At 45.0% G+C, this 22,116-nt stretch overlaps 1 protein-coding gene and 1 pseudogene across 4 annotated transcripts in view; both read right to left on the reverse strand.

The window, feature by feature from the left end:
• fbln2 (fibulin 2) overlaps positions 1 to 22,116 on the reverse strand; it is a 235,781-nt gene that overhangs the window by 64,068 nt on the left and 149,597 nt on the right. For all 4 annotated transcript variants that reach the window (XM_078209667.1, XM_078209664.1, XM_078209665.1 and 1 more), the window contains one exon: positions 7,500 to 7,706. In XM_078209667.1, coding sequence (XP_078065793.1) covers positions 7,500 to 7,706 — 207 coding nt within the window. The remainder of the gene's footprint in view (positions 1 to 7,499; positions 7,707 to 22,116) is intronic.
• Positions 20,095 to 21,744, reverse strand: LOC144485598 (putative ribosomal protein uL13-like; annotated as a pseudogene).

Raw genomic sequence — 22,116 nt, forward strand, 5'->3', positions numbered from 1 at the left:
CATTCAAAATATGGTTGGGAATTGTGTAGAAAACATGATTCATTGTTACGGAACAAGAATAAAGTCATTCTGTGGATGATTCCTTCCAGATGAGTAAGGAAGGAAGTTAGAAAGTAAAGCAAGACAAAATGATATCAGCTCGTTGGAAAGTTGATGCAGAAAGTGAACTAAAGAGGGGCTTCAGCTTCGACAAAGGGTTGTCTGGACTCGAAGCGTCAGCTCTTTTCTCTCCTTACAGATGCTGCCAGACCTGCTGAGATTTTCCAGCATTTTCTCTTTTGGTCAAAGAGGGCTTCTGTGTATAATGAGTTTTCATTTGATTTGATTTGATTTGGTTTATTATTGTCACATGTATTAGCATACAGTGAAAAGTATTGTTTCTTGAGCGGTATACAGACAAAACATACCATTCATAGAGAAAGAAACGAGAGAGTGCAGAATGTAGTGTTACAGTTATAGCCAAGGTGTAGAGAAAGATCAACTTAATGCAAGGTCAGTCCATTCAAAAGTTTGATAGCAGCAGGGAAGAAGCTGTTCTTGAGTCGGTTGGTACATGGCCTCAGACTTTTGCATCTTTTTCCTACGGAAGAAGGTGGAAGAGAGAATGTCTGGGGTGCATGGGGTCCTTAATTGTACTGGCTGCTTTGCCGAGGTAGCGGGAAGTATAGACAGAGTCAATGGATGGGAGGCTCGTTTGCGTGGTGGATTGGGCTCCATCACGACCTTTTGTAGTTCCTTGCGGTCTTGGGCACAGCAGGAGCCATACCAAGCTGTGATACAACCAGAAAGAATGCTTTCTATGGTGCATCTGTAAAACATTACATTTGCCTTCCTAACTGCCGACTGAACCTGCACCTTAACCTTAAGAAAATCTTGAACAAGGACTCCCAAGTCCCTTTGTGTTTCTGATTTCCTAAGCATTTTCCCATTTAGAAAATAGTCTATGTCTCCATTCCTTCTTCCAAAGTGCGTAACCTCACACTTTTCCACATTGTATTCCATCTGCCACTTCTTTGCCCACTCTCCTAACCTGTCCAAGTCCTTCTGCAGCCCCCCTGCTTCCTCAATACTATCTGTCCCTCTACATATCTTTGTATCATCTGCAAACTTAACAACTGTGCCTTCAGTTCCTTCTTCCAAATCGTTAATGTATAGTGTGAAAAGTTGTGGTCCCAGCACTGACCCCTGAGTCACACTACTAGTCATTGGCTGCCATCCTGAGAAAAAAACCCTTTATCCCCACTCTCTGCCTTCTGCCAGTTAGCCAATCCTCTATCCATGCCAGGACCTTACCCTTAACACCATGGGCGCTTAACTTATTTAATAGTCTCCTCTGCGGCACCTTGTCAAAGGCCTTCTGGAAATCTAAATAAATCATGTCCACTGGTTCTCCTTTATCTAACTTCCTTGTTGCCTCCTCAAAGAACTCTAACAGATTTGTCAGACATGACCTCCCCTTGACGAAGCCGTATTGACTCAGTCCTACTTTATCATGCACTTCCAAGTACTCCGCGATCTCATCTTTAACAATGGACTCTAAAATCTTACCAATGACTGAAGTCAGGCTAACCGGCCTATAATTGCTGTCTCCCTCCCTTCTTAAACAGCGATGTTACTTTCCAGTCCTCTGGGACCCTCCCTGCCTCCAGTGATTCCTGAAAGATCACCACCAATGCCTCCACAATTTCCTCAGCTATCTCTTTTAGAACCCTAGAGGACCCCTTTGTGCAAGGGGGACCCCCCGTGGACTCCCTTGCACAAGACCCCCTCATCAACCGCCCCCCACCCCCAGCCCCAATGGCTGACTGACATGACCCTCTCGCTCCCCTGCCCCTGATCATCACAGAGGCACAAATCCACCCTCCCCCCCCCCACTTCATCAGCACACCTGCAAGTGCTGCCTTGGCTTCCCCTCCATGGTAACAAGGCAAATTTCATTAAACTCGCTGGAATGATCTAACGGGCACGTGACTCATCCCAACAACCTGCAGCTGATCTGCCCTAATGAGGGAGAGCTCCATAAAAGCCCCAAGAATGGACAGGCAGGCAGCGGAGGAAGAAATGGCCTCCAGGAAGACAGCTCCCTGATTTTCAGATGCTGACCTGGCCAGGTTGCTGGAGGCAGTGGAGGCAAGGCAGGACACCCTCTTCCGCCTAGAAGGACACCGTCCCAGAGGAAGGGATAGAACCACAGCCTGGGAGATGAGGCAGCATGCATTAGTGCCAGGGCACTGGCCAGGAGAATCGGGAAGCAGTGCCTCAAAAAGCTGACTGAGCTCATCCATGCAGCAAGGGTGAGTGTTTCACCTCATCTAGCATTTTCCCCCTAAATGACCCCCAGACCCCCAAACCACAGCACCCTGCATGCTTTCAGCCCCTGATCCCCAAGCACCTCCCTTCCCGCCCCCGCAAGAGTATCACAACCCTTGTCCTCAGAGGGCCACCCCCTGAAACCCTACAGGACTCATGCCATTGGATTTTACATGGCTCCTTCTGTCCCCACAGGAGAAGGATACTCATAATCACCGGGAAAGGGTGAGGACAGGGGGTGGTGTGCCTGAGATCCAGGTCCTCACCCCCTTTGAGGAGCGGGCACTGGAGCTTGCGGGAGAGGAGGAGATGCAGACCATTAGTGACAGCATGGTCAGGCTGGAACATAGAAGTGAGCACCTGCCAATCCTCCGCTTGTTGGAGAAATCTCAATTAAGTTGCATGCAGCCCAGTTTCCTCTCCCTCCCTTGCAGGACGGGACCCTGACGTGCCTGGGTCATCTGACATCATAGCCCCCATTGCTGCCCCCATCCATTTTGCTCCTGACAGCTCAGAGGAAGCAGATGAAGGGACATCCAAGGGTGGCACCAGTTTTGCTTCAGCTTCCACCGCACAACTCACCATCCTAGAGACTCTCACATCAGTGGGTCAAGTTAGTGGCGAGGCATCTGGGTCATTCTCTGGTGTGCACGACACATCTGCTGATGTACATTGGGTAGAGGAGGGAACGTCCGAGGCCTCTGGCATGTGAGGGCCTGCTGGGGTCGAGGACTCAGCTGGCCCCAGGTTACATGCTGGGCCTCTGCGATCACTTCTCTGAGATGCTGGAGATACAGCAACAGAGCCAGGGAATGCAGGAGGGGCTGAAGGGCCTGACAGCAACATTGGACCGACTGCAAGGCTATTGAGAGGAGTCCCAAAATGGGCACAAAAATGGGCACCATTCTCTCTAGTCGGATCACGCCCGATTTTACAACATTTTCCCACCACAAAACGGGCACAACGGGGTTGTAAAATTCCGCCCGATGTAATCCTTAACAAACACATTGAAGTGCAAGAACTGAGGAGGAAATCTAAGTTAGAGTGGACTAATTCAGTGCCAAATCGCTTACAGAAAGAGAAATAAAATGGCAAAGAAAGATTAGATGAAGAGAGAAAGAAAGATCAAAGGGAAAAGTTGACAAAAAAGAAATCATTTATTTTTAGGATCTCCAACAATAATTAAAACCTAAAGGAAAGACATTTAGTTGTTGGTTAATTTTCAGTGCCAAAAAAGATTTGTTGGTAATTAAGACTGAACACCTTGTTTAAATAATCTTATGGACCAGAGTTCACTTTTGTGGCAAGTTAACATGTATTGAGCAAATACAGCAAATTTAAATTGTTCAATGCACTTCAGTCATGAGTCGGTTGCAAAATGTCATTTTCGCAAAGCTAATGGTGGAGAAACATAACTCTGGCAGTAGCTTTTGGGTATCAGTGTTTAACCACAACCAGCCCCTCACCTGGAAGTTGTTGTACAATTTGCAAATAAATAACAGCAAGCGTCATTAGCTTCACTCTGATTTTAACAGCAAAATCTGGGCCATTGTTCCTGAACTGAAGGCAACTACGTTGTAGACTCAGCAGAACTTCAACTGATTTATAAGATGCATGTGATAATTTGATTATGTTAAATGAGGCAAATATTTATGCTACTGGGACTCTAGTTAAAACAAATAATTAGCCATGCATAAAACATTCCAGGCATTACATTTATACTCTATATTTAGCATTAAGAAGTAGAATGTTGGTGCAAGCATAATAGGTGATAATTCTCCCGAGGCTAATACGTTTCTCCCATTTTTCATTCAATGCATCAATAGATAATAGCAGACGTGACTCTCCAGTCTCCACACATATTGCAGTTGCGTAAGTTTGACATATAAAAGTTTCAGCATAGGTTATGTTTGTGACTCTTTTGAAAAAGCTTCTCAGATTATCATGCAACCATAGATATCACACAGAAAGAGAGCATTTGGCCAATCATGTGTTGTGCCAGAATTTGAGTTATTTTACTAGTCCCGTAACCCTGCAATAAAAGTATTAAGATTAGGGACAAGTTTATAACATCATGCCTTGGTCCCGAGCTGAGAGAACTGCCTCAAAATATTTTATTTGACAGTCAAAGCCTTTTGAGTGAGGGTTATTTTCTCCCCCCCATCTTATCTTTCTGGGTTGGATTTACACAGAAAGGACTGAGCAACATGGCATTTTCTGCTGTATTACCAAGATCTTCTCTTTGTAATGTATGCTGATGTGTTCGGGCACTTAACTGTGCGAGGGCAACCTCAAGCTGTATCGCACTGGTCATCCATTCAAAACAAAAATTGGCCTTCACATTTACCAACGGGCTATCATATGTTAAGTTGATCTTTCTCTACACCCTGTCTGTGACTGTAACACTATATTCTGCACCCTCTCCTTTCCTCCTCCCCTATGTATTCTATGAAGGGTATGCTTTCTCTGTATAGCACGCAAGAAACAATATTTTTCACAATACATGTGACAATAATAAATCAGATCAAATCAAATCAGTCACGGGAGCATAGCAGTAATGTTATTGGACTGGTAATCCAAAGGCTTGGACTAATGCTCTAAAAACATAAGTTCAAGTGTAAATCAATTAATTCCTATCTGTAACTGTAACACTGTATTGTGCACCCTCTCCTTTCCTTCTCCCCTATGAACTCTATGAAGGATATGTTTTGTCTGTATAGTGCAAGAAACAATACTTCTTACTGAATGCCAATGCATGTGCCAATAATAAATTAAATCAAATCAAATCAACCCAATCACTAACAAAGGGGAGATTTGTAAGATAATACAGCACTCTCTTGGCAATGTCATTTATTTAGTCTTATGTAAATTACGAAGGAAAAGGCAATTACTAAGTCAAAGCAAATATCTCTAATTGTTATCATCTGTCTGGCCATGATACAAATCTTAATCCTGGTTAGCATGTCCCTTCTCACAATCTGAATCTTGCAGAGGATAACAAGCAAGATGGTGCTAACTTTTATTAAAAACACACAGAAAAGCCTGAGCTATGCCTTACAATTTTTGGGCAACCAAGAAGGAATTGGGGTTTGCTGGAACTTCACCCTTTCATCTGCCCAATTTTCTGACGGCCTTATAACAAAAAGCCGCTACAAAGTACTGATATGACAATGTTATATCTTATTTACCATCATTACCATTTCACTAATACTGACTAAAATCAGGTTGTACAGGAAAAGCAGAACACTCACCTTCCAGCAACCCCACGTCAGGTAATGTAGATTAAGGCACTTTAGTCTATTTAACACAAGAACAATGCCTCTGGACGATATACATCACAAAGGAATACATAATTGAATTATTCCACACATATCGACGCAATCTACAGCCCAACTCCACTATTAGCACCTGACAGTACCCCTAGAATGAAGTTCTTTGCCCAATCAAGCACAGGTATATAAACTAGTCAAGGATTCATTGTTTGCCAAAACAAGTTAGGTCATTTACTTCCGAATGGAGAACAGGAACGGTGCAATTTTAAAGGGAAGCATATAATGGTGGCAATGGAAGTCTCACCCATTTGCTGGAGAGCCAGCAAGACTATCATCATAGAATCATACAGTGCAGAAGGAGGCCATTTGGCCCATCAAGTCTGTACCGACCACAATCCCAACCAGGCCCTATTCCAGTAACCCCTTGCATTTACCCTGCTAGTCCCCCTGACACTACAGGAAATTTAGCATGACCTATCAACCTAACCCGCACATTTTTGGACTGTGGGAGGAAACCAGAGCACCCTGTGGGAGGAAACCCACCCAGACACAGGGAGAACGTACAAACTCCACACAGACAGTGACCCAAGCTGGGAATTGAACCCAGGTCCCTGGCGCTGTGAGGCAGCAGTGCTAACCACTGTGTCACCGTGCTGCCCAATGCTGCCTCCTCTCTGGGAGGCCCATCTTAAGTGCCAATCAGGCACTCAACTGGGCAGCAGCGGGCCTTCCTCGGAAACAAGGGTCATTGGGGTGGAAATGCCACCCACTGAGCTGCTGGCCTATCAGAAGCTAGCAGCTGTGCATAGCTCAGCAGTGCCACTGGGGGTAATGGTGGCAGCTACTGGTAGTGCACTAAAGCCCAGGATCACCGGGCGACACAGGCCTCAGGCGAGTGACGGCAGGATGAGGGTTGCGGGATGTGGGTCATGAGGGAGAGGAGAGCATGGACAGAGGACTCGTTCTCAACAGCAACCCCCGTTCCTGATGGCGGCCTCCTCATTCAGGCACTGAGTGCCTTTGAACAAAGGATAAATCGATTTTGCCACAAAAATGTGCAATGTATGGAGTTTAACCCTGATAAATGTGAGGTGATTCATTTTGGTAGGACTAATTTAAATGTGAATTACAGGGTCAAAGGTAGGGTTCTGAAGACTGTGGAGGGACAGAGAGATCTTGGGGTCCATATCCACAGATCTCTAAAGGTTGCCACTCAAGTGGATAGAGCTGTGAAGAAGGCCTATAGTGTGTTAGCTTTTATTAACAGGGGGTTGGAGTTTAAGAGCCGTGGGGTTATGCTGCAACTGTACAGGACCTTGGTGAGACCACATTTGGAATATTGTGTGCAGTTCTGGTCACCTCACTATAAGAAGGATGTGGAAGTGCTGGAAAGAGCGCAGAGGAGATTTACCAGGATGCTGCCTGGTTTGGAGGGTAGGTCTTATGAGGAAAGGTTGAGGGAGCTAGGGCTGTTCTCTCTGGAGCAGAGGAGGCTGAGGGGAGACTTAATAGAGGTTTATAAAATGATGAAGGGGATAGATAGAGTGAACGTTCAAAGACTATTTCCTCGGGTGGATGGAGCTATTACAAGGGGGCATAACTATAGGGTTCATGGTGGGAGATATAGGAAGGATATCAGAGGTAGGTTCTTTACGCAGAGAGTGGTTGGGGTGTGGAATGGACTGCCTGCAGTGATAGTGGAGTCAGACACTTTAGGAACATTTAAGCGGTTATTGGATAGGCACATGGAGCACACCAGGATGATAGGGAGTGGGATAGCTTGATCTTGGTTTCAGATAAAGCTCGGCACAACATTGTGGGCTGAAGGGCCTGTTCTGTGCTGTACTGTTCTATGTTCTATGAATAGGGCAAAGGGCTTGGGCTGCAATAGTGACAATAAATATTGATTCCTCTCACCTGACTTGCAGGTTCGCCCATCGGATTGCAGGATATATCCTGGGAAGCAGGTACACTCATACGATTCCTCTGTTTTGATGCAGAAATGCTGACACAATTGTCCAGGGTACATCGTGCATTCATTTAATTCACCGTCGGTTATGAAGTTGAACAGAGCCTCTTCTTCGCTCACAGAATGAGCCTCCTTAAGACTTTCTGTCTCTAAAACTAACAAATATAACCAATTATTTAGCTCAAAAACGCCAAGAGAAATGTGGCAAAGCATATTAAAACTTGGACAATCAAAACTACTTCTTGATCACTTTGAGAAACTCAAATATGTTTTCTGGTCACCATAAAAAACACTTAGCAGCAACAGACACCAATTTCCATGGGATAATTACTGTGATATATGTTTACACAGAAGTGTTATGAAAAATCATGACAACATGATGCATTATATGTATTCTATGCATTGTATGTAAGCAAACTTATACTTATTCTTATACTTATTCTTATACTTATACTTATTGGGGCATAACTATAGGGTTCGTGGTGGGAGATATAGGAAGGATGTCCGAGGTAGGTTCTTTACTCAGAGAGTGGTTGGGGTGTGGAATGGACTGCCTGCAGTGATAGTGGAGTCAGACACTTTAGGAACATTTAAGCGGTTATTGGATAGGCACATGGAGCACACCAGGATGATAGGGAGTGGTATAGCTTTATCTTGGTTTCAGATAAAGCTCGGCACAACATCATGGGCCTAAGGGCCTGTTCTGTGCTGTACTGTTCTATGTTCTATATTCCAAATGGCCAATACTCAGAACAGTGTATAGTTGAACAATTTTAAAGTCTCACCCAAAATGTATTCTTTTTCTGATCCACAAAATGACAGGACGTTTGGTTCTGAGCTTTCGACGTCAGGGTCAAGCAGTTCCTGATTAGTTATTACTACATTTGTCGCCGGACTAAAGAACGACAGTGCCGATTTAGCCCTCTGAGACGCACCACAGACACGATCTTCACTGCATGGCAACACCGTGAAAAATGTCTGGAATAGCAACAACCACTGCGCAAGGCCTATTTTACCCTCACAAAAGTCACTGGGGGGGGCAATCTTGAACCTGCGCTTTCTGTCCACGGGATGGGCGGCGGGGGCTCAAGATCCAGCAAAACCCCAAGTCCAATGTGTTTGTGCGTAAAAAATGAACAGAATGATGTTTATTTTTAACAGTGATCCCTGTACTCCAATATAAGCAGAGTCTTGGACAACCTAGAACAGGCCCTTCAAAGCACAAGAGAGTACCAACAGCAATGCTTTCACAAGATCCTGCAAAACTAATGGCAAGAAAGGCAGTCTAACAATAATGTCCTCTCCCAAGCCAACATGCCAGTATCAAGGCACTGATCACCCAGTTCTGCTAGGAGGGGCATGTCGTTTACATACCTAGGATCAGGCTCCCCAAATCAACTGCTCTGCTTGGAACTCGATCATAGCAGGAGACTCACAGGACAAGTGAAATGTGTCAGGGATGTCCTCTGTGAATCCCTGAAGTGGTCAAACATCCACACCAGCTCATGGCTTGTGAGCAGGCAAAATGGAGAAGGTTAATTTGGGAAGGTAATGAAGAGATTGTGAAACTTCATTGGGGATAGAGACTGTTCCTGCCAGAGGCATCAGAGAAAGCCTACAAACTTTCAAACATCTAATCTGCCAAACCCTCCAAGCACAACCTGCCCCAAATGTGGCCGGGTCTACAAGTCGTACATACCAGCCATTTCAGGACCAATTGAATCATCCGTTATCTCAAGGGACTGCCTAAAATAAAATAAGAAAATACTCTACAGTGTTCCCTAAGAATGTGTACTAGTTTAATCCTCAGAGGAGTGACAATGTGATATTTCCATTTGCTCCAACACCAAGCCTGAAAGCAATAATAATCATTGATTTCTAATTATTGTCAAATTAGCATCAATTTAATATTGTGGACCCATAACTCTCTCTGCTTGATGGAAGCAAAATGGGCAAGAAGCTAAAATGGAGCAACTTCATTACCCACTCGCTCCCCAATAATCTTCAATTTTAAGACCACTGGTTAGGACAGCAGATGAGCCACCCACACACTCAGAACAAAGAATGAAGAACAAAGAAAAGTACAACACAAGAACAGCCTTTCAGCCCTCTGAGCCTGTGCCCATCATGATGCCATAACTAAACTAAAAAAAATCTTCTGTCCTTACTCGGTCCATATCCCTCTATTCCCTCCCTATTCAAGTACCCACCCAGACGCCTCTTAAACGTTGCTAATGTGCCTGCTTCCACCACCTCATCTGGCAGCGCGTTCCAGGCATCTACCACTCTCTCCGAGAAAAGCTTCCCTCGCACATCTCCCTTAAACTCTCCCCCTCTCACCTTGAACCTGTGCCCCCTTGTAATTGACACTTCCACCCTTGGAAAAAGCCTTTGACTATCCAATCTGTCTATGCCTGTCATAATTTTGTAGACCTCTATCAGGTCTCCCCTCAGCCTCCGTCTTTCCAGTGAAAACAATCCTAATTTATTCAACCTCTCCTCATAGCCAACACCCTCGAGACCAGGCAACATCCTGGTGAACCTTCTTTGCACACTCTCCAAAGCTTCCACGTCCTTCTGGTAGTGTGGTGACCAGAACTTCACACAATACACCAAATACGGCCGACCAAGGTTTTATACAGCTGCAACAAGATTTCCTAACTCCTGTACTCAATGCCCCGGCTGATGATGACAAGCATGTCATATGCCTTCTTAATCACCTTGGCCACTTATGTTGCCACTTTTAGGGAACTGTGGACCTGCACGCCCAGGTCCCTCTGTATGTTAATGTTCCTAAGGTGGGAGCCTCGCGTATAAAATCTAACTGGGGTCCTATAATGTCAACAGGACAAGAGTGGCATTTTAACTGAGACCTGATTCCCATCGGGCTGAAGCGGGTTGACAGGATAGAGGAAGAGACTCTCCTGTTAAGTAAAAACATTTTCTTTGTGGGGTGAGATTGTTCCTCTGGGCCAGCGAGTCTGTTTCACACTCATCCTGGTTTTCCAACCCCGGCATGCCCAGATGTGTTTAAAAGTCATCCCATGGGTTGGGACTTAATGTGGCAACCTCACAGATGGAAGACATTTATTCCACTAGTTTGTGCTGTAACAGATTCCCAAGTCAAAGGGCAGTGCCTAACTCATTGCACCCATCTGTCTCTTCTTCTTGCATTTCCCATCCCAACAACTGTTACACAGGTCAGGCAAGATACATACCCAAATTCACAGCAAAATGTTATTTTGAGTGTTTTTTCCCTCCCTTCTAACGATGCAAGTTCTTGATTAGTGGCATTTTCCATCATTTCCTTTCAACTCATGAGTTGTTATCGTGCATCTGACTTCCACGTCTCATATCACAAAAGGGTGTAACCCATCCGAGCTTAGAAATAATGTGGAAATACACTGATGTAACTACTTTGTTACAGCTAAGTTAGGAATTTATGACTAATGGTCTTCAGTACGATACGATTCTTCAACATTCAAAATAATCCCCACATGTAACTAACTCATCGATTGGAACTTATTCATTTGTCTTTTTTTTTGAAGTCTGTGACTTTGCAAGAAAATAGTTTTCAGATGCAGCTCTTTTTCAGTGCTGTCCCTGAAAAGTATTTATTGGAAAGCATGAGTTTCATTAAGTGACAAATCGGGGAAAATGTGATTTCTTTAAAGAAGAAATTATCACATGAGTGGAGAGGTAACTGCTGAGGACACTACAGCCATCCAAGAATAAAAAAGGGCATTCTTTTTTTGTTCGTTCATATAATTACAAATCTTCCTTCCATCTGCCCTCATTGTGGCTCATTCGAAAACAATGGAAAATTTGAAACCAGCCTGTATTACACAAGCCTGCTTTCATTACTCGATTCTATCTGTATGGCTGCTAATCCATTACTGTCAGTGTAGAGATCATTGTGAAAATAGCCCCGCACTGAAAAATAAGCATTTCAATTATTTTTTTGGTAATAGTTCAGACCTAAACACAACACCAGTTTCTGCAAAATAGCCCAGGTTGGTTGTATTTTCAACGAGATTTCTTCCTTCTGAGTTATAAGTCATCACTTAACCACAAGGAAGAGAATTCTGTGGTGCCAAGTCCAATTTAAATCAGCTCAGTTTTAAACAAAAGAGTGCGTTTCATTTCCCAGCATCTGATCATCCATTGTTGACGAGAAAGAACTTCCATTTATATAGTGTCGTTCACATCCTTTGGATGTCTTAAAGCACTTTACGGCCAATGAACCATCTTTGAAGTCTGGTCACTGTTGCTTTGTCGGCAAAACGACCTGAAACTTTCACACAATTATATTCAGACCGTCCTTGTTACATGTGTTCTCACGTGAGGAAGTGTGTTCTTAGGGACTGGTATATATTATTTAGTGCTGTATTTTAGACTCTTTGGATGGCAGGATTGTTGTATGAGGAGAGATTGGGCCTGTATTCACTGGAATTTAGAAGAATGAGAGGGGATCTCATTGAAACATGTACAATTCTGGCAGGGCTAGACAGATTGGTTGCAGGGATGTTGTTTCCTCTGACTGGAGGGTCTAGAAGAAGGGGTCACAGGCTCAGGGTATGGGGTAGGCCATTTGCGATGGAGAAGAGGAGAAATTTCTTCACTCAGAGAGTGGTGAACCTCTGGAATTCTCCACCACAGAAGACAGCGGAGGGCAAGTCACTGAATATATTTAAGAAGGAAATAGATAGATTTCTAGGCGATAAAGGTGTCAGGGGTATGGGAGAGTGTGGGAGTGTGGTGTCGAGATAGACTATCAGTCATGATCATTTTGAATGGTAGCGCAGGCTCGGAGGGCCAAATGGCCTACTCCTGCCCCTATTTTCTATGTTTCCATAACACCTTTACTTGCTTTAGCTTTATCTCTTTAAAGCTTTATCTCTTTAACCTTATTCCAGGATAACTTAACAGAAATAAGGATCCATAAGAAATGATTCTAAATCATGGTGTCTTCTTATCATCTGCATATTAACTAAGATGTGGAGATGCCGGCATTGGACTGGGGTGGGCACAGTAAGAAGTCTCACAACACCAGGTTAAAGTCCAACAGGTTTATTTGGAACCACAAGCTTTTGGAGCGCTGCTCCCTCACCTGATGAAGGAACAGCGTTCCGCAAGCGTGTGATTCCAAGTAAACCTGTGGAATTTAACCTGCTGTTGTGAAACTTCTTACCATGTTAACTAAGTTATGGTTTGATTTTTAATCTTTTTCTTATGGCCTTTAGAATTTATAGTTGCTCCATTTTTCTGTCTTCTACATTCTAAACTGAGAAAACCAATCTTGTGTATACTTTTGCTCTTCTGTTCTGCCATCCGAGGTACAATTAAAATCATGCTAATTAGCTGGATTACTGCAGGATTTTATGCAATGTACATCAAAGAGCACTTTCCGCTGGTCTTTGAAATTTGACAGAATCCGCTGCCAAGAAGAATATTTTTTTTCTCTTCCTTTCATTGGTTTCCACCTGAAGGCAGCCAAGAGCCAAGGTATTGTTTCCAACATTGTTTTCTTTTCAAGCCTGCCAACTATGACCATCTGTGCTATTACTTATCCCATCAGTTTGACGTCACAGGATATTTTGTGTTCCTAATTGAAATTATGGGCCATCTCCTTATTAAAAAAAAGCTGGCATTTTCTGTTTTGGAAATATATACAATTTCTTCAGCTGACTTTTTGATTTTTATTAAACGTCTGTTGCAACAAATTGGGGAAAGTTTTCATCATAGAATTCCCCCTGCAGTGCAGAAGGAGGCCATTCGGCCCATCGAGCCTGCACCGACAACAATCCCAACCAGATCCTACCCCTGTAACCCCCCATGTATTTACCCTGCTAATCCCCCTCAGGGTGGGATTTTCCAGGCATGGCCATCAAGACCTGCCTGTCAACGGAACTTTGCATGTTCCTGTCCCGCCCGCTACAATTCCCATGGTGGGCGGAATGGGAAAGTTTTGCCCTAGGGGTTAATTTAGCATAGCTAATCAACCTAACCCACTTTTCTTTGGACTGTAGGAGGAAACCAGAGCTCCTGGAGGAAACCCATGCAGACACAGGGAGAATGTGCAGACGAAGCCAGAATCCGGGTCTCTGGCATTGTGAGGCAGCACTGCTAACCACTGTGCCACCGTACCGGAGGAAACCCACTCAGACGTGGGGAGAACATGCAGACTCCACACAATCACCTAGGATCCCTGGCACTTTGAGATAACAATCCTAACCACTTGTGTCACCGTGCTGCTCCTTCACTTCATAGGTGAAACTATAGCATAGAGAATTGTCTGCATCATATCACACCCATTCAATGAAATCAATGTGAATAGAATTAGGGCCAGATTTTTACAGACTCTTCCCAGTTGCACAGATCCTTAAAAACGGCAGGTGGGACCAGGATGTAGCAATCCCTCCCCTTTCTGACAGATCCCGTTCTGGCTGGTAGCGGAAAGACGGTGAGGCGTAATTCACACCGAAGGGAAATCCAAACTCAATCGAGCCATTTGAACTGAGACTCCATTTGGCTGTTACAAGGGCCTTAACCCACAAAGTAGGGGGGGGGGGGCACACATTCATGGAATAGATGCAAACGTTCTTGAAGGGTGGATAAGGGTTGTCTGTTTTGTTGCTGTTGGAAAAATTAACTCCCATTTATGGATATTGAGCTTTTCAGCAGTGAATAAAATATTTTGTTAAAACGGAAAACTACATTGGGGTTGAGTTTTCTCTGCATTAAAAAAAATTCACACACAAAACTAGTCACACCTCCAGATCAAATGAATGAATCCAAAGATGTGCGGGTTAGGGTGATTGGCCATGCTAAATTGACCCTAGTGTCAGGAGATTAGCAGGGTAAATACGTAGGGTTACGGGAATAGAGCCTGGGTGCAATAGTGGTCGGTGCAGACTCGATGGGCTGAATGGCCTCCTTCTGTACTGTAGGGATTCTATGAATGTGGCCATTTCCATTAGTTGCTCCCATTTGCAAAAAAAGGCATATTTTAAAAAATGACTCACTGTCACAGACTGAAGGGAGTTTAACTTAAACAGGCCTAATTTCTCCGCTCACCACCCGTCCATAAATAGAAAGATGTTTCAATTTTGACTTCCCCATTTATATGGGGTGGCCTATTTCCCAAACCCCCATCCCACCCTCGGTTTTGGCGTGATCCAATCTTCCATTAATAACCCCACAGCAAACTCGAGATAGGATAAACTTGGAGGGTTAGTTTATTTTATGCACAATCAAAACGATAGAGGGTTTGCAACATTCCCCACCCCCTCATCCTTTTGCATTCATATTGTAAAAGAGAGATAAAGATAAGAAACAGATTCAGGGCAGAGTCTGCAAAGAAAATAGAAATTATGGTTTCTCTCAAGTCCAGAATCCAGAATCAAAAAACCCTGTGGTGTATTCAGTCACTGAGGTCACCAGACTGAAGCCGATGCTGAATAATCCATTTTTCCAGTAGAGATCATGTCCAAGGTGAGATGAGCAGGTAGAGATGAATTACTCTTGCAGGTGAAACTACAAAAGGCTGTGAATGTAGCCCAATCCATCACGCAAACCAGTCTCCCATCCATTGACTCTGTCTACACTTCCCACTATCTCGCCAAAGCAGCCAGCATAATTAAGGACCCCACGCACCTCAGACATTCTCTCTTCCATCTTCTTCCGTCGGGAAAAAGATATAGAAGTCTGAGGACACGTACCAACTGACTCAAGAACAGCTTCTTCCCTGCTATCATCAGACTTTTGAATGGACTTACCTTGCATTAAGTTGATCTTTCTCTACACCCTAGGTATGACTGTAACACTACATTCTGCACTCTCTCGATTCCTTCTCTATGAACGGTATGCTTTGTCTGTATAGCGCGCAAGAAACGATGCTTTTCACTGTATGCTAATACATGTGACAATAATAAATCAAATCAAATCAAATGATGGCACAGAAGTCAATAAGTTCCAGTAGAAATAGCATGGATGGGAGCCAGGCATTCATACCTGGACAGAACCCTTTCTCTGAGCGGCTGCTTGTTGATAGAAGATTGCAAACTGAGCTCTGCAGCTCCATAAGGCAATGCATAACGACATCACACTCTGATCGTTTGAGTCACCCTTAGTGCGGGAAAACAGACTGGTTACGAATGTTGAAGCGTGCGCAAGCAAGGAATGAGAGGCGACTAGCTGAGGAAGGACCGGGGCAGAGGCAGAAGATCCTGTGTTTTACTTTTACAGAGAAAGGTGCAGCCAGCAGGTTTCTCAACCCAGGGTTGAGGAGGGCAGGCCAGCCAGGAACAGCGAGGCGAGGCGCAGGGCAAAAGCGACAATTCAAGGTGAGCCACCTGGTCAGCAGCGGTCAAGCAGAGAGGGGAGCAGTCAAAGGGCAACTCAACCCAGCCACGGGCTTAACATCACAGAGCGGGGGGACGGTTCAAGTAGCCCAGAAATGAAGGTGAGTGTAGGGCCCCACAAAGAGTGAATCTGCCTCTGGTGTATACATTTTAAAAGGAACAAGTATAAGGCTAATCAGTAACATGACAGAGAATGAGAGTGCTGCAGCTTGTGACCAAGTTATAGCACTAGTTTTAGTCACCCAATGCATATGAATTCTCTGCTCTGACTTGCCAATCCTTGCTAACTCGGATTCTTTCATGGGTTGATTTTTCTCATCAAAGAGAAAAATCATTCCAGCTTTTTAGCTTTATCTTCTAACTCTTATTGCTTTCAGATGCAAGCCCCTGGCGGAAAAAGGAAAAGACGAAATTTGCTCTTTGAGAATGTAATTTTATTGCTACTCCTACTTTGTAATTGTGGATTTGTAGATTTGGCATCCTAAATATTACCGCTGGCTGCAATCTTTGTGCAAGTTCTCAATTTAGGAAAACGCAAGTATCCATCTAAATGTACTTGTTTTCTCTTCCTCTCAATCGCTTTGGTTCCTACAAAGATTGGTGGGCTGAGGATGGAGGCGGTGAGGGGATGGGGGGGTGGGGATGGGAATTATTCAGAGGGTGGGGACTGAACCCTCACTATCCAGATAGTTGGAGGGGAACATATCCTTGCCAACTCCAACAAGCCCGCTGCCATTTTGTGCTCAGTTGAGCACTGATTGGCATCAGGTGGGACTTCCATCTGCGCTTGGAGAGATTTTGGCCAATCTGATCGGCTGACAGCTCTCCAGCCCATCCAGGCACAGCGCTGCAGTAGCCGGAAGAGACATAGTGGTGCTGTACCTAGGACTAAGTGCAGGGAGCTGGTGTGAAGATAAGTGCAGGGATCTCAGGGGGAAGAGTAGGGGCTGCCTTGGGAGATCATCAGGGGGGGCAGCTGGGTTATTGGAGAATAGGCCAAGGGGGAGAGGGGTCCGCAGGTATCAAGTCCATGAGGGGCTTCCAGTGGAGATGTCAGGCCCAACCCCAACCCCCCCCAACTCCCTGCCCGAGATCGAGAATCTAAAGCTTTTCTATTTCCCACCATGAGTTATCCGGCCACCGCCAGCCTGTCAACCGAGGCTGAGTGGGAAAAGGCCACTTAGCGACCTTAATGGAGACATGGGAAGGCTTCCAGCTCGAGGGCCTGCCCGCCTCACCATAAAAACGCATCCGGGTCAGGGTGGGTGGGATTGGGAAGGAATGCCATCCATGTCATTTAATGCACCCGCCCCCGCCCCTCCCTTTGCCCCTCACCAGCACCCCCTCTCAAAACCCACCCTGGGGGAGAGTGTAAAATTCAAGTCCGTATGTTTTCACAGCAGGATTTCTGCTGGCAAGTCAGCCTAAGTGACGGGCAAGGCTTTCACTCGGTGGGAATGCTCTGGAGCAGGCCTCAACCCCAGGCAAGGGGGAAACATTCCTACTCCTCAAGTAATGCTGTAAAGGCACTTACCTTTTTTTTTAAGCTATTCTCAATCCTTTCATTTGCTGGGACTCCCCAGGCCTAGGAAGAAACCCTGTGAGGCATCCACTGAAATCCTCCTAAACCCACTTTTGCACCTGCTCCCCTGCTTGCAAAAGACAAGTTTCCTGCACTTACAGATTAGTCACGCGCCAGTATCGATTTCCAAGAAATATCAGCGAACAATGCTTCAGAGTCACCTGACCTCAGTGCAACTAAGGTCTGGAGTTTGACAGCAATTTTCATCACATTTTAAAGTAATAATTCTTACTGAAACCTAGATTATACTTAACCGAAGTGGTGTCACTCTCGGCGTACTCGAATGGTTTCAGACACCGACCCCTCTGCCTTTGGAAGGGCTGAAAGCTGGAATGTCTGCCCCAGTGGACCTGTCCCTGTCCTGGGAGAGGAAACAAAACAAGAGCTTCCGACTGCGAGGCACCATTGCACAAGACAGCAGCTCGTTTGCTCTGAGCCCAATCGGTGGCAGACATTCATGTTTGTTTTATGTCAGTTTTAATAGTCCAATATAGACAGATGAACAACCCCAGGGGAAATTTGGGTATGAATTAATTTCCGCAATATTCGATGTTAAAGACAGGAGAAAATTTCAGAGTCATTTTGGTGAAAGTAGAATGAGGAAATTCTGGCTATGTGTGTTTCACAAGACCATAAGATACAGGAGCATAATTAGGCCATTCGGTCCATCGAGTCTGTTCTGCCATTCAATCATGGCTGATAAGTTTCCCAACCCCATTCTCCTGCTTTTTCCCCATAACCTTTGATCCCTTGACCAATGAAGAGTCTATCCATCTCTATCTTAAATGCACTCAATGATCTGGCCTCCACAGCCTTCTGTGGCAATGAATTCCATAGATTCACCACCCTCTGGCTGAAGAAATTCTTCCTCACCTCAGTTCTAAAGGGTTGTCCCTTTACTCTAAGGCTGTGCCCCTCGGATCCTAGTCTCTCCTACCAATGGAAACATCTTCCCCACGTGATGCGCTACTCAAACACGAGGCCTGAAGCTCGGTAAATGAAAGGCTTTTATTTACTGTAATGAAGCAGCCAGTAATTATATACACTATCCCAGACTGAAGGGGTCCCGGCCAGAGCAGGGACTCTTATACCTCTCCCAGGAGGCAGAGCCCGACTGGGATGTGCCACAACACTACAGTACAAAGGTGTAACAACCCCACCCTAACCCCAACAGCAACAATAGCTCAGCCCAACAGTAACATATGTACATCCTTGTAGTACTGGCCAGCCCCTGGCTCAGTACTATCAAGTGGGAACCAACGATGGTTCACCACACCACGTCCACTCTATCCAGGCCTTTCAGTATTCTGTACGTTTCAACGAGATTCCCCCCTTATCCTTCTAAACTCCATCGAGTACAGACCCAGAGTCCTCAGATGCTCCTCATACTTCAAGTTTTTCATTCATTTCAAGTTGGAAGACTGTCTCTTTTAAAGCTTTATATCTCGGGGATGAAGGATTCCCTTTCATTTTATTCTTTCTCTGTGAGTGCATCTGCATTCACGGACTCACACACCAATTTAGCAACTCCTTAGCAACAAAATGGGGTAGAATTCCGATGTCAGTGGGGGAACAAAACAGACAGCGTTTTACACCCTAGCTAATTCAACACCCTACTGGCTTGCTGCATATTCTACTGCAGAGGCCTGAGGCCATTACTTTATAGGAACTCTCGACAGAAAGAGAGATTAGTAAGCAAAAATACATCATGGTGGCCCAGTAATTGCAACATGCTCAGTGTTCGTCACTGCAGAATGGCCTAGCGACCGTGTAACGGGGGTGAGGGGTGGGGGAGGTGGGATTTTACGTAGGCGTGGGTGTCTCACCATCCCACTGGAGTGCCAGTGAGAGACGACATTGCAACCTCTGGGAAGGCTCGCTGGTTTTAAAGCGGGCACTGGTGGGCCTTCCCCAGGGGCAAGGACATCAATGGCTGAAACCCCACCCACCTAGGGCTGCCAGCCAATCAGAGACCAGGCAGTTCTTTTTGTTCACCAGCTTCACCAGGGAGACCGTGGCTGCTGCTATGGGATCGACAGCCACCGGAGGCCCAGAATGGAGGAATGACCGAAGTCAGAGGAAAGTTATGGCGGGAGGGGCTTGATAGGTTGGGGGTTGTGAGGGAAGGGGGTGAGGGAGTTCGGCCACAAGGGCAGGGGGATGATTCTCAGCTGGGCCCCCTGTAATAAGTCTTCAGAGGCAGAAGTCCCTTCACTAAAATCACTTTATTTACAAACTCTAACACAGTACATAGGTGCTTGTAGTTACCAGCCTATCTCTGGGGGTGTCAGAGGAACTGACACACCCCGTTAAGTACAAGGCAAAGACTCCCTGATTGGCCCATCAATTGGATCCTTAATCAGAGAATTCATACTCCAATAGGCCAAGCTCAATGGCCTGACTGAAGTAATTACAACCAATGCTGGATCCCTTGATCGGACAGTGAGTGCCGTTGAACGAGAGAAGACCCCACTCACCATGGGTGGTCACAATCAGCCTGCACACATTTGCTTGTCCTGTCCCCCGAGAGGCCCACCCCGCTGTGGAGTTTTTAAAAATTTCTACAGCTTTTGCTGTCAATGGTTCTGAGAGAATATATTAAGCAAGGACACCACATTGTTTCAGAACTTCAGTTACTTGGCAAACTTTGTTTTCAACAGATTCTTCACAGCTACTTTCTTCAGTTTTAAAATTCTCTTCTTTTTCTCATAGTGAAGCTTGGTTTATTTTTCTTTACGCTTCTCTTCAGGAATGGCTGTTGCAGCCTGGTATTTCCAACCAACTTCAAGAGGGGCAAATTTACAGGTTGGCTTCTAACATACCGTCTTCAGGGCTGCTGGCATGACCAGATGTTTCCTCTCGTCATATGGATGAGGGATCCCATCGAAGATCTTCAGTCTGTCCAAGGCAGCTTCACCTCACTTTGTCTTGTACAGCAAGATACTTCTTCAAGTCCTCCAGAAGATCTGGCTTGGTGCTCTCACCTTCACCACTTTAAGGCCTAATAACCTCTGTTCAGCTACAATGGCAGCCTGAGGGGATGGCTTCTGCCATCGAGGAGCAGGACCTTGTTGAAGAGGCAGCAGGATGAGGCCCTTAAGTGGTCATCAATTGCCCATTTAAGGACCTCAATTGACGGCTAAGGCGGCAAGTCTTACCATGGGCCTTTCCACCCTGGACTTGAAGAGTGGGAAGGCTGCAGCCTGCCTGATTAAATCCATTTCCACTTCCAAACATGCCATGGTTAATTGCCAACAATTTAAATAAATTAATTATACTTCAACATTTTAGACCTGTTATTTCCAGGCATAATGAGCCTCTTGTGAGCAAGCTTCTTCTGAATGTGTGAATTCTCAATATGGAGGCCCCGGGCAACAAGAATCTTTCAAGTTTACAACGGATCGACTTTTCAAACATGAAATCCTCTAAAAGTGTGATAAATCTTGGTAAAAAGCAAAATCTACTTTTCTTGTTGAATTTATCAGACTTTTAAATGTTGTTTTCAAAGTGATTTAGAGTCCTAGAGGTTTATAGCATGGAAACAGGCCCTTCGGCCCAACTTGTCCATGCCGCCTTTTTTTTAACTATTAAACTCGTCCCAATTGCCTGTATATGGCCCATATCCCTCAATAGCCATCTTACCCATGTAGCTGCCTAAATGCATTTTAAAAGACAAAATTGTACCCGCCTCTACTACCACCTCTGGCAGCTTGTTCCAGACACTCACCACCCTCTGTGTGAAAAAATTGCCCCTCTGGATCCTTTTGTATCTCTCCCCTCTCACCTTAACCTATGCCCTCAAGTTTTAGACTTCCCTACATTTGGAAAAAGATATTGACTATCTAGCGCATCCATGCCCCTCATTATTTTATAGACCTCTATAAGATCACCCCTCAGCCTCCTACGCTCCAGAGAAAAAAGCCCCAGTCTATCCAGCCTCTCCTTATAACTCAAACCATCAAGTCCTGGTAGCACCCTAGTAAATCTTTTCTGCACTCTTTCTAGTTTAATAATATCCTTTCTACAATAGGGTGACCAGAACTGTACACAGTATTCCAAGTGTGGCCTTACCAATGTCTTGTACAACTTTGACAAGGTGTCCCAACTTCTGTATTCAGTGTTCTGACCAATGGAAGCAAGCATGCCGAATGCCTTCTTCACCACTCTGTCCACCTGTGACTTCATTTTCAAGGAGCTATGAACATGTACCCCTAGATCTCTTTGTTCTATAACTCACCCCAATGCCATACCATTAACTGAGTAAGTCCTGCCCTGGTTTGATCTACCAAAATGCATTACCTCACATTTATCTAAATTAAACTCCATCTGCCATTCATCAGCCCACTGGCCCAATTGATCAAGATCCTGTTGCAATGCTAGATAACCTTCTGCACTGTCCACTATGCCACCAATCCTGGTGTCATCTGAAAACTTACTGACCATGCCTCCTAAATTCTCAGCCAAATCATTAATATAAATGACAAATAACTGGACCCAGTGCCAATCCCTGAGGCACACTGCTGGTCACAGGCCTCCAGTTTGAAAAACAACCCTCTACAACCACCCTCTGTCTTCTGTCAAGAAGCCAATTTTGTATCCATTTAGCTGCCTCACCCTGGA

Source organism: Mustelus asterias, chromosome 3 (assembly GCF_964213995.1).
Source record: "Mustelus asterias chromosome 3, sMusAst1.hap1.1, whole genome shotgun sequence".
Taxonomy (NCBI): domain Eukaryota; kingdom Metazoa; phylum Chordata; class Chondrichthyes; order Carcharhiniformes; family Triakidae; genus Mustelus; species Mustelus asterias.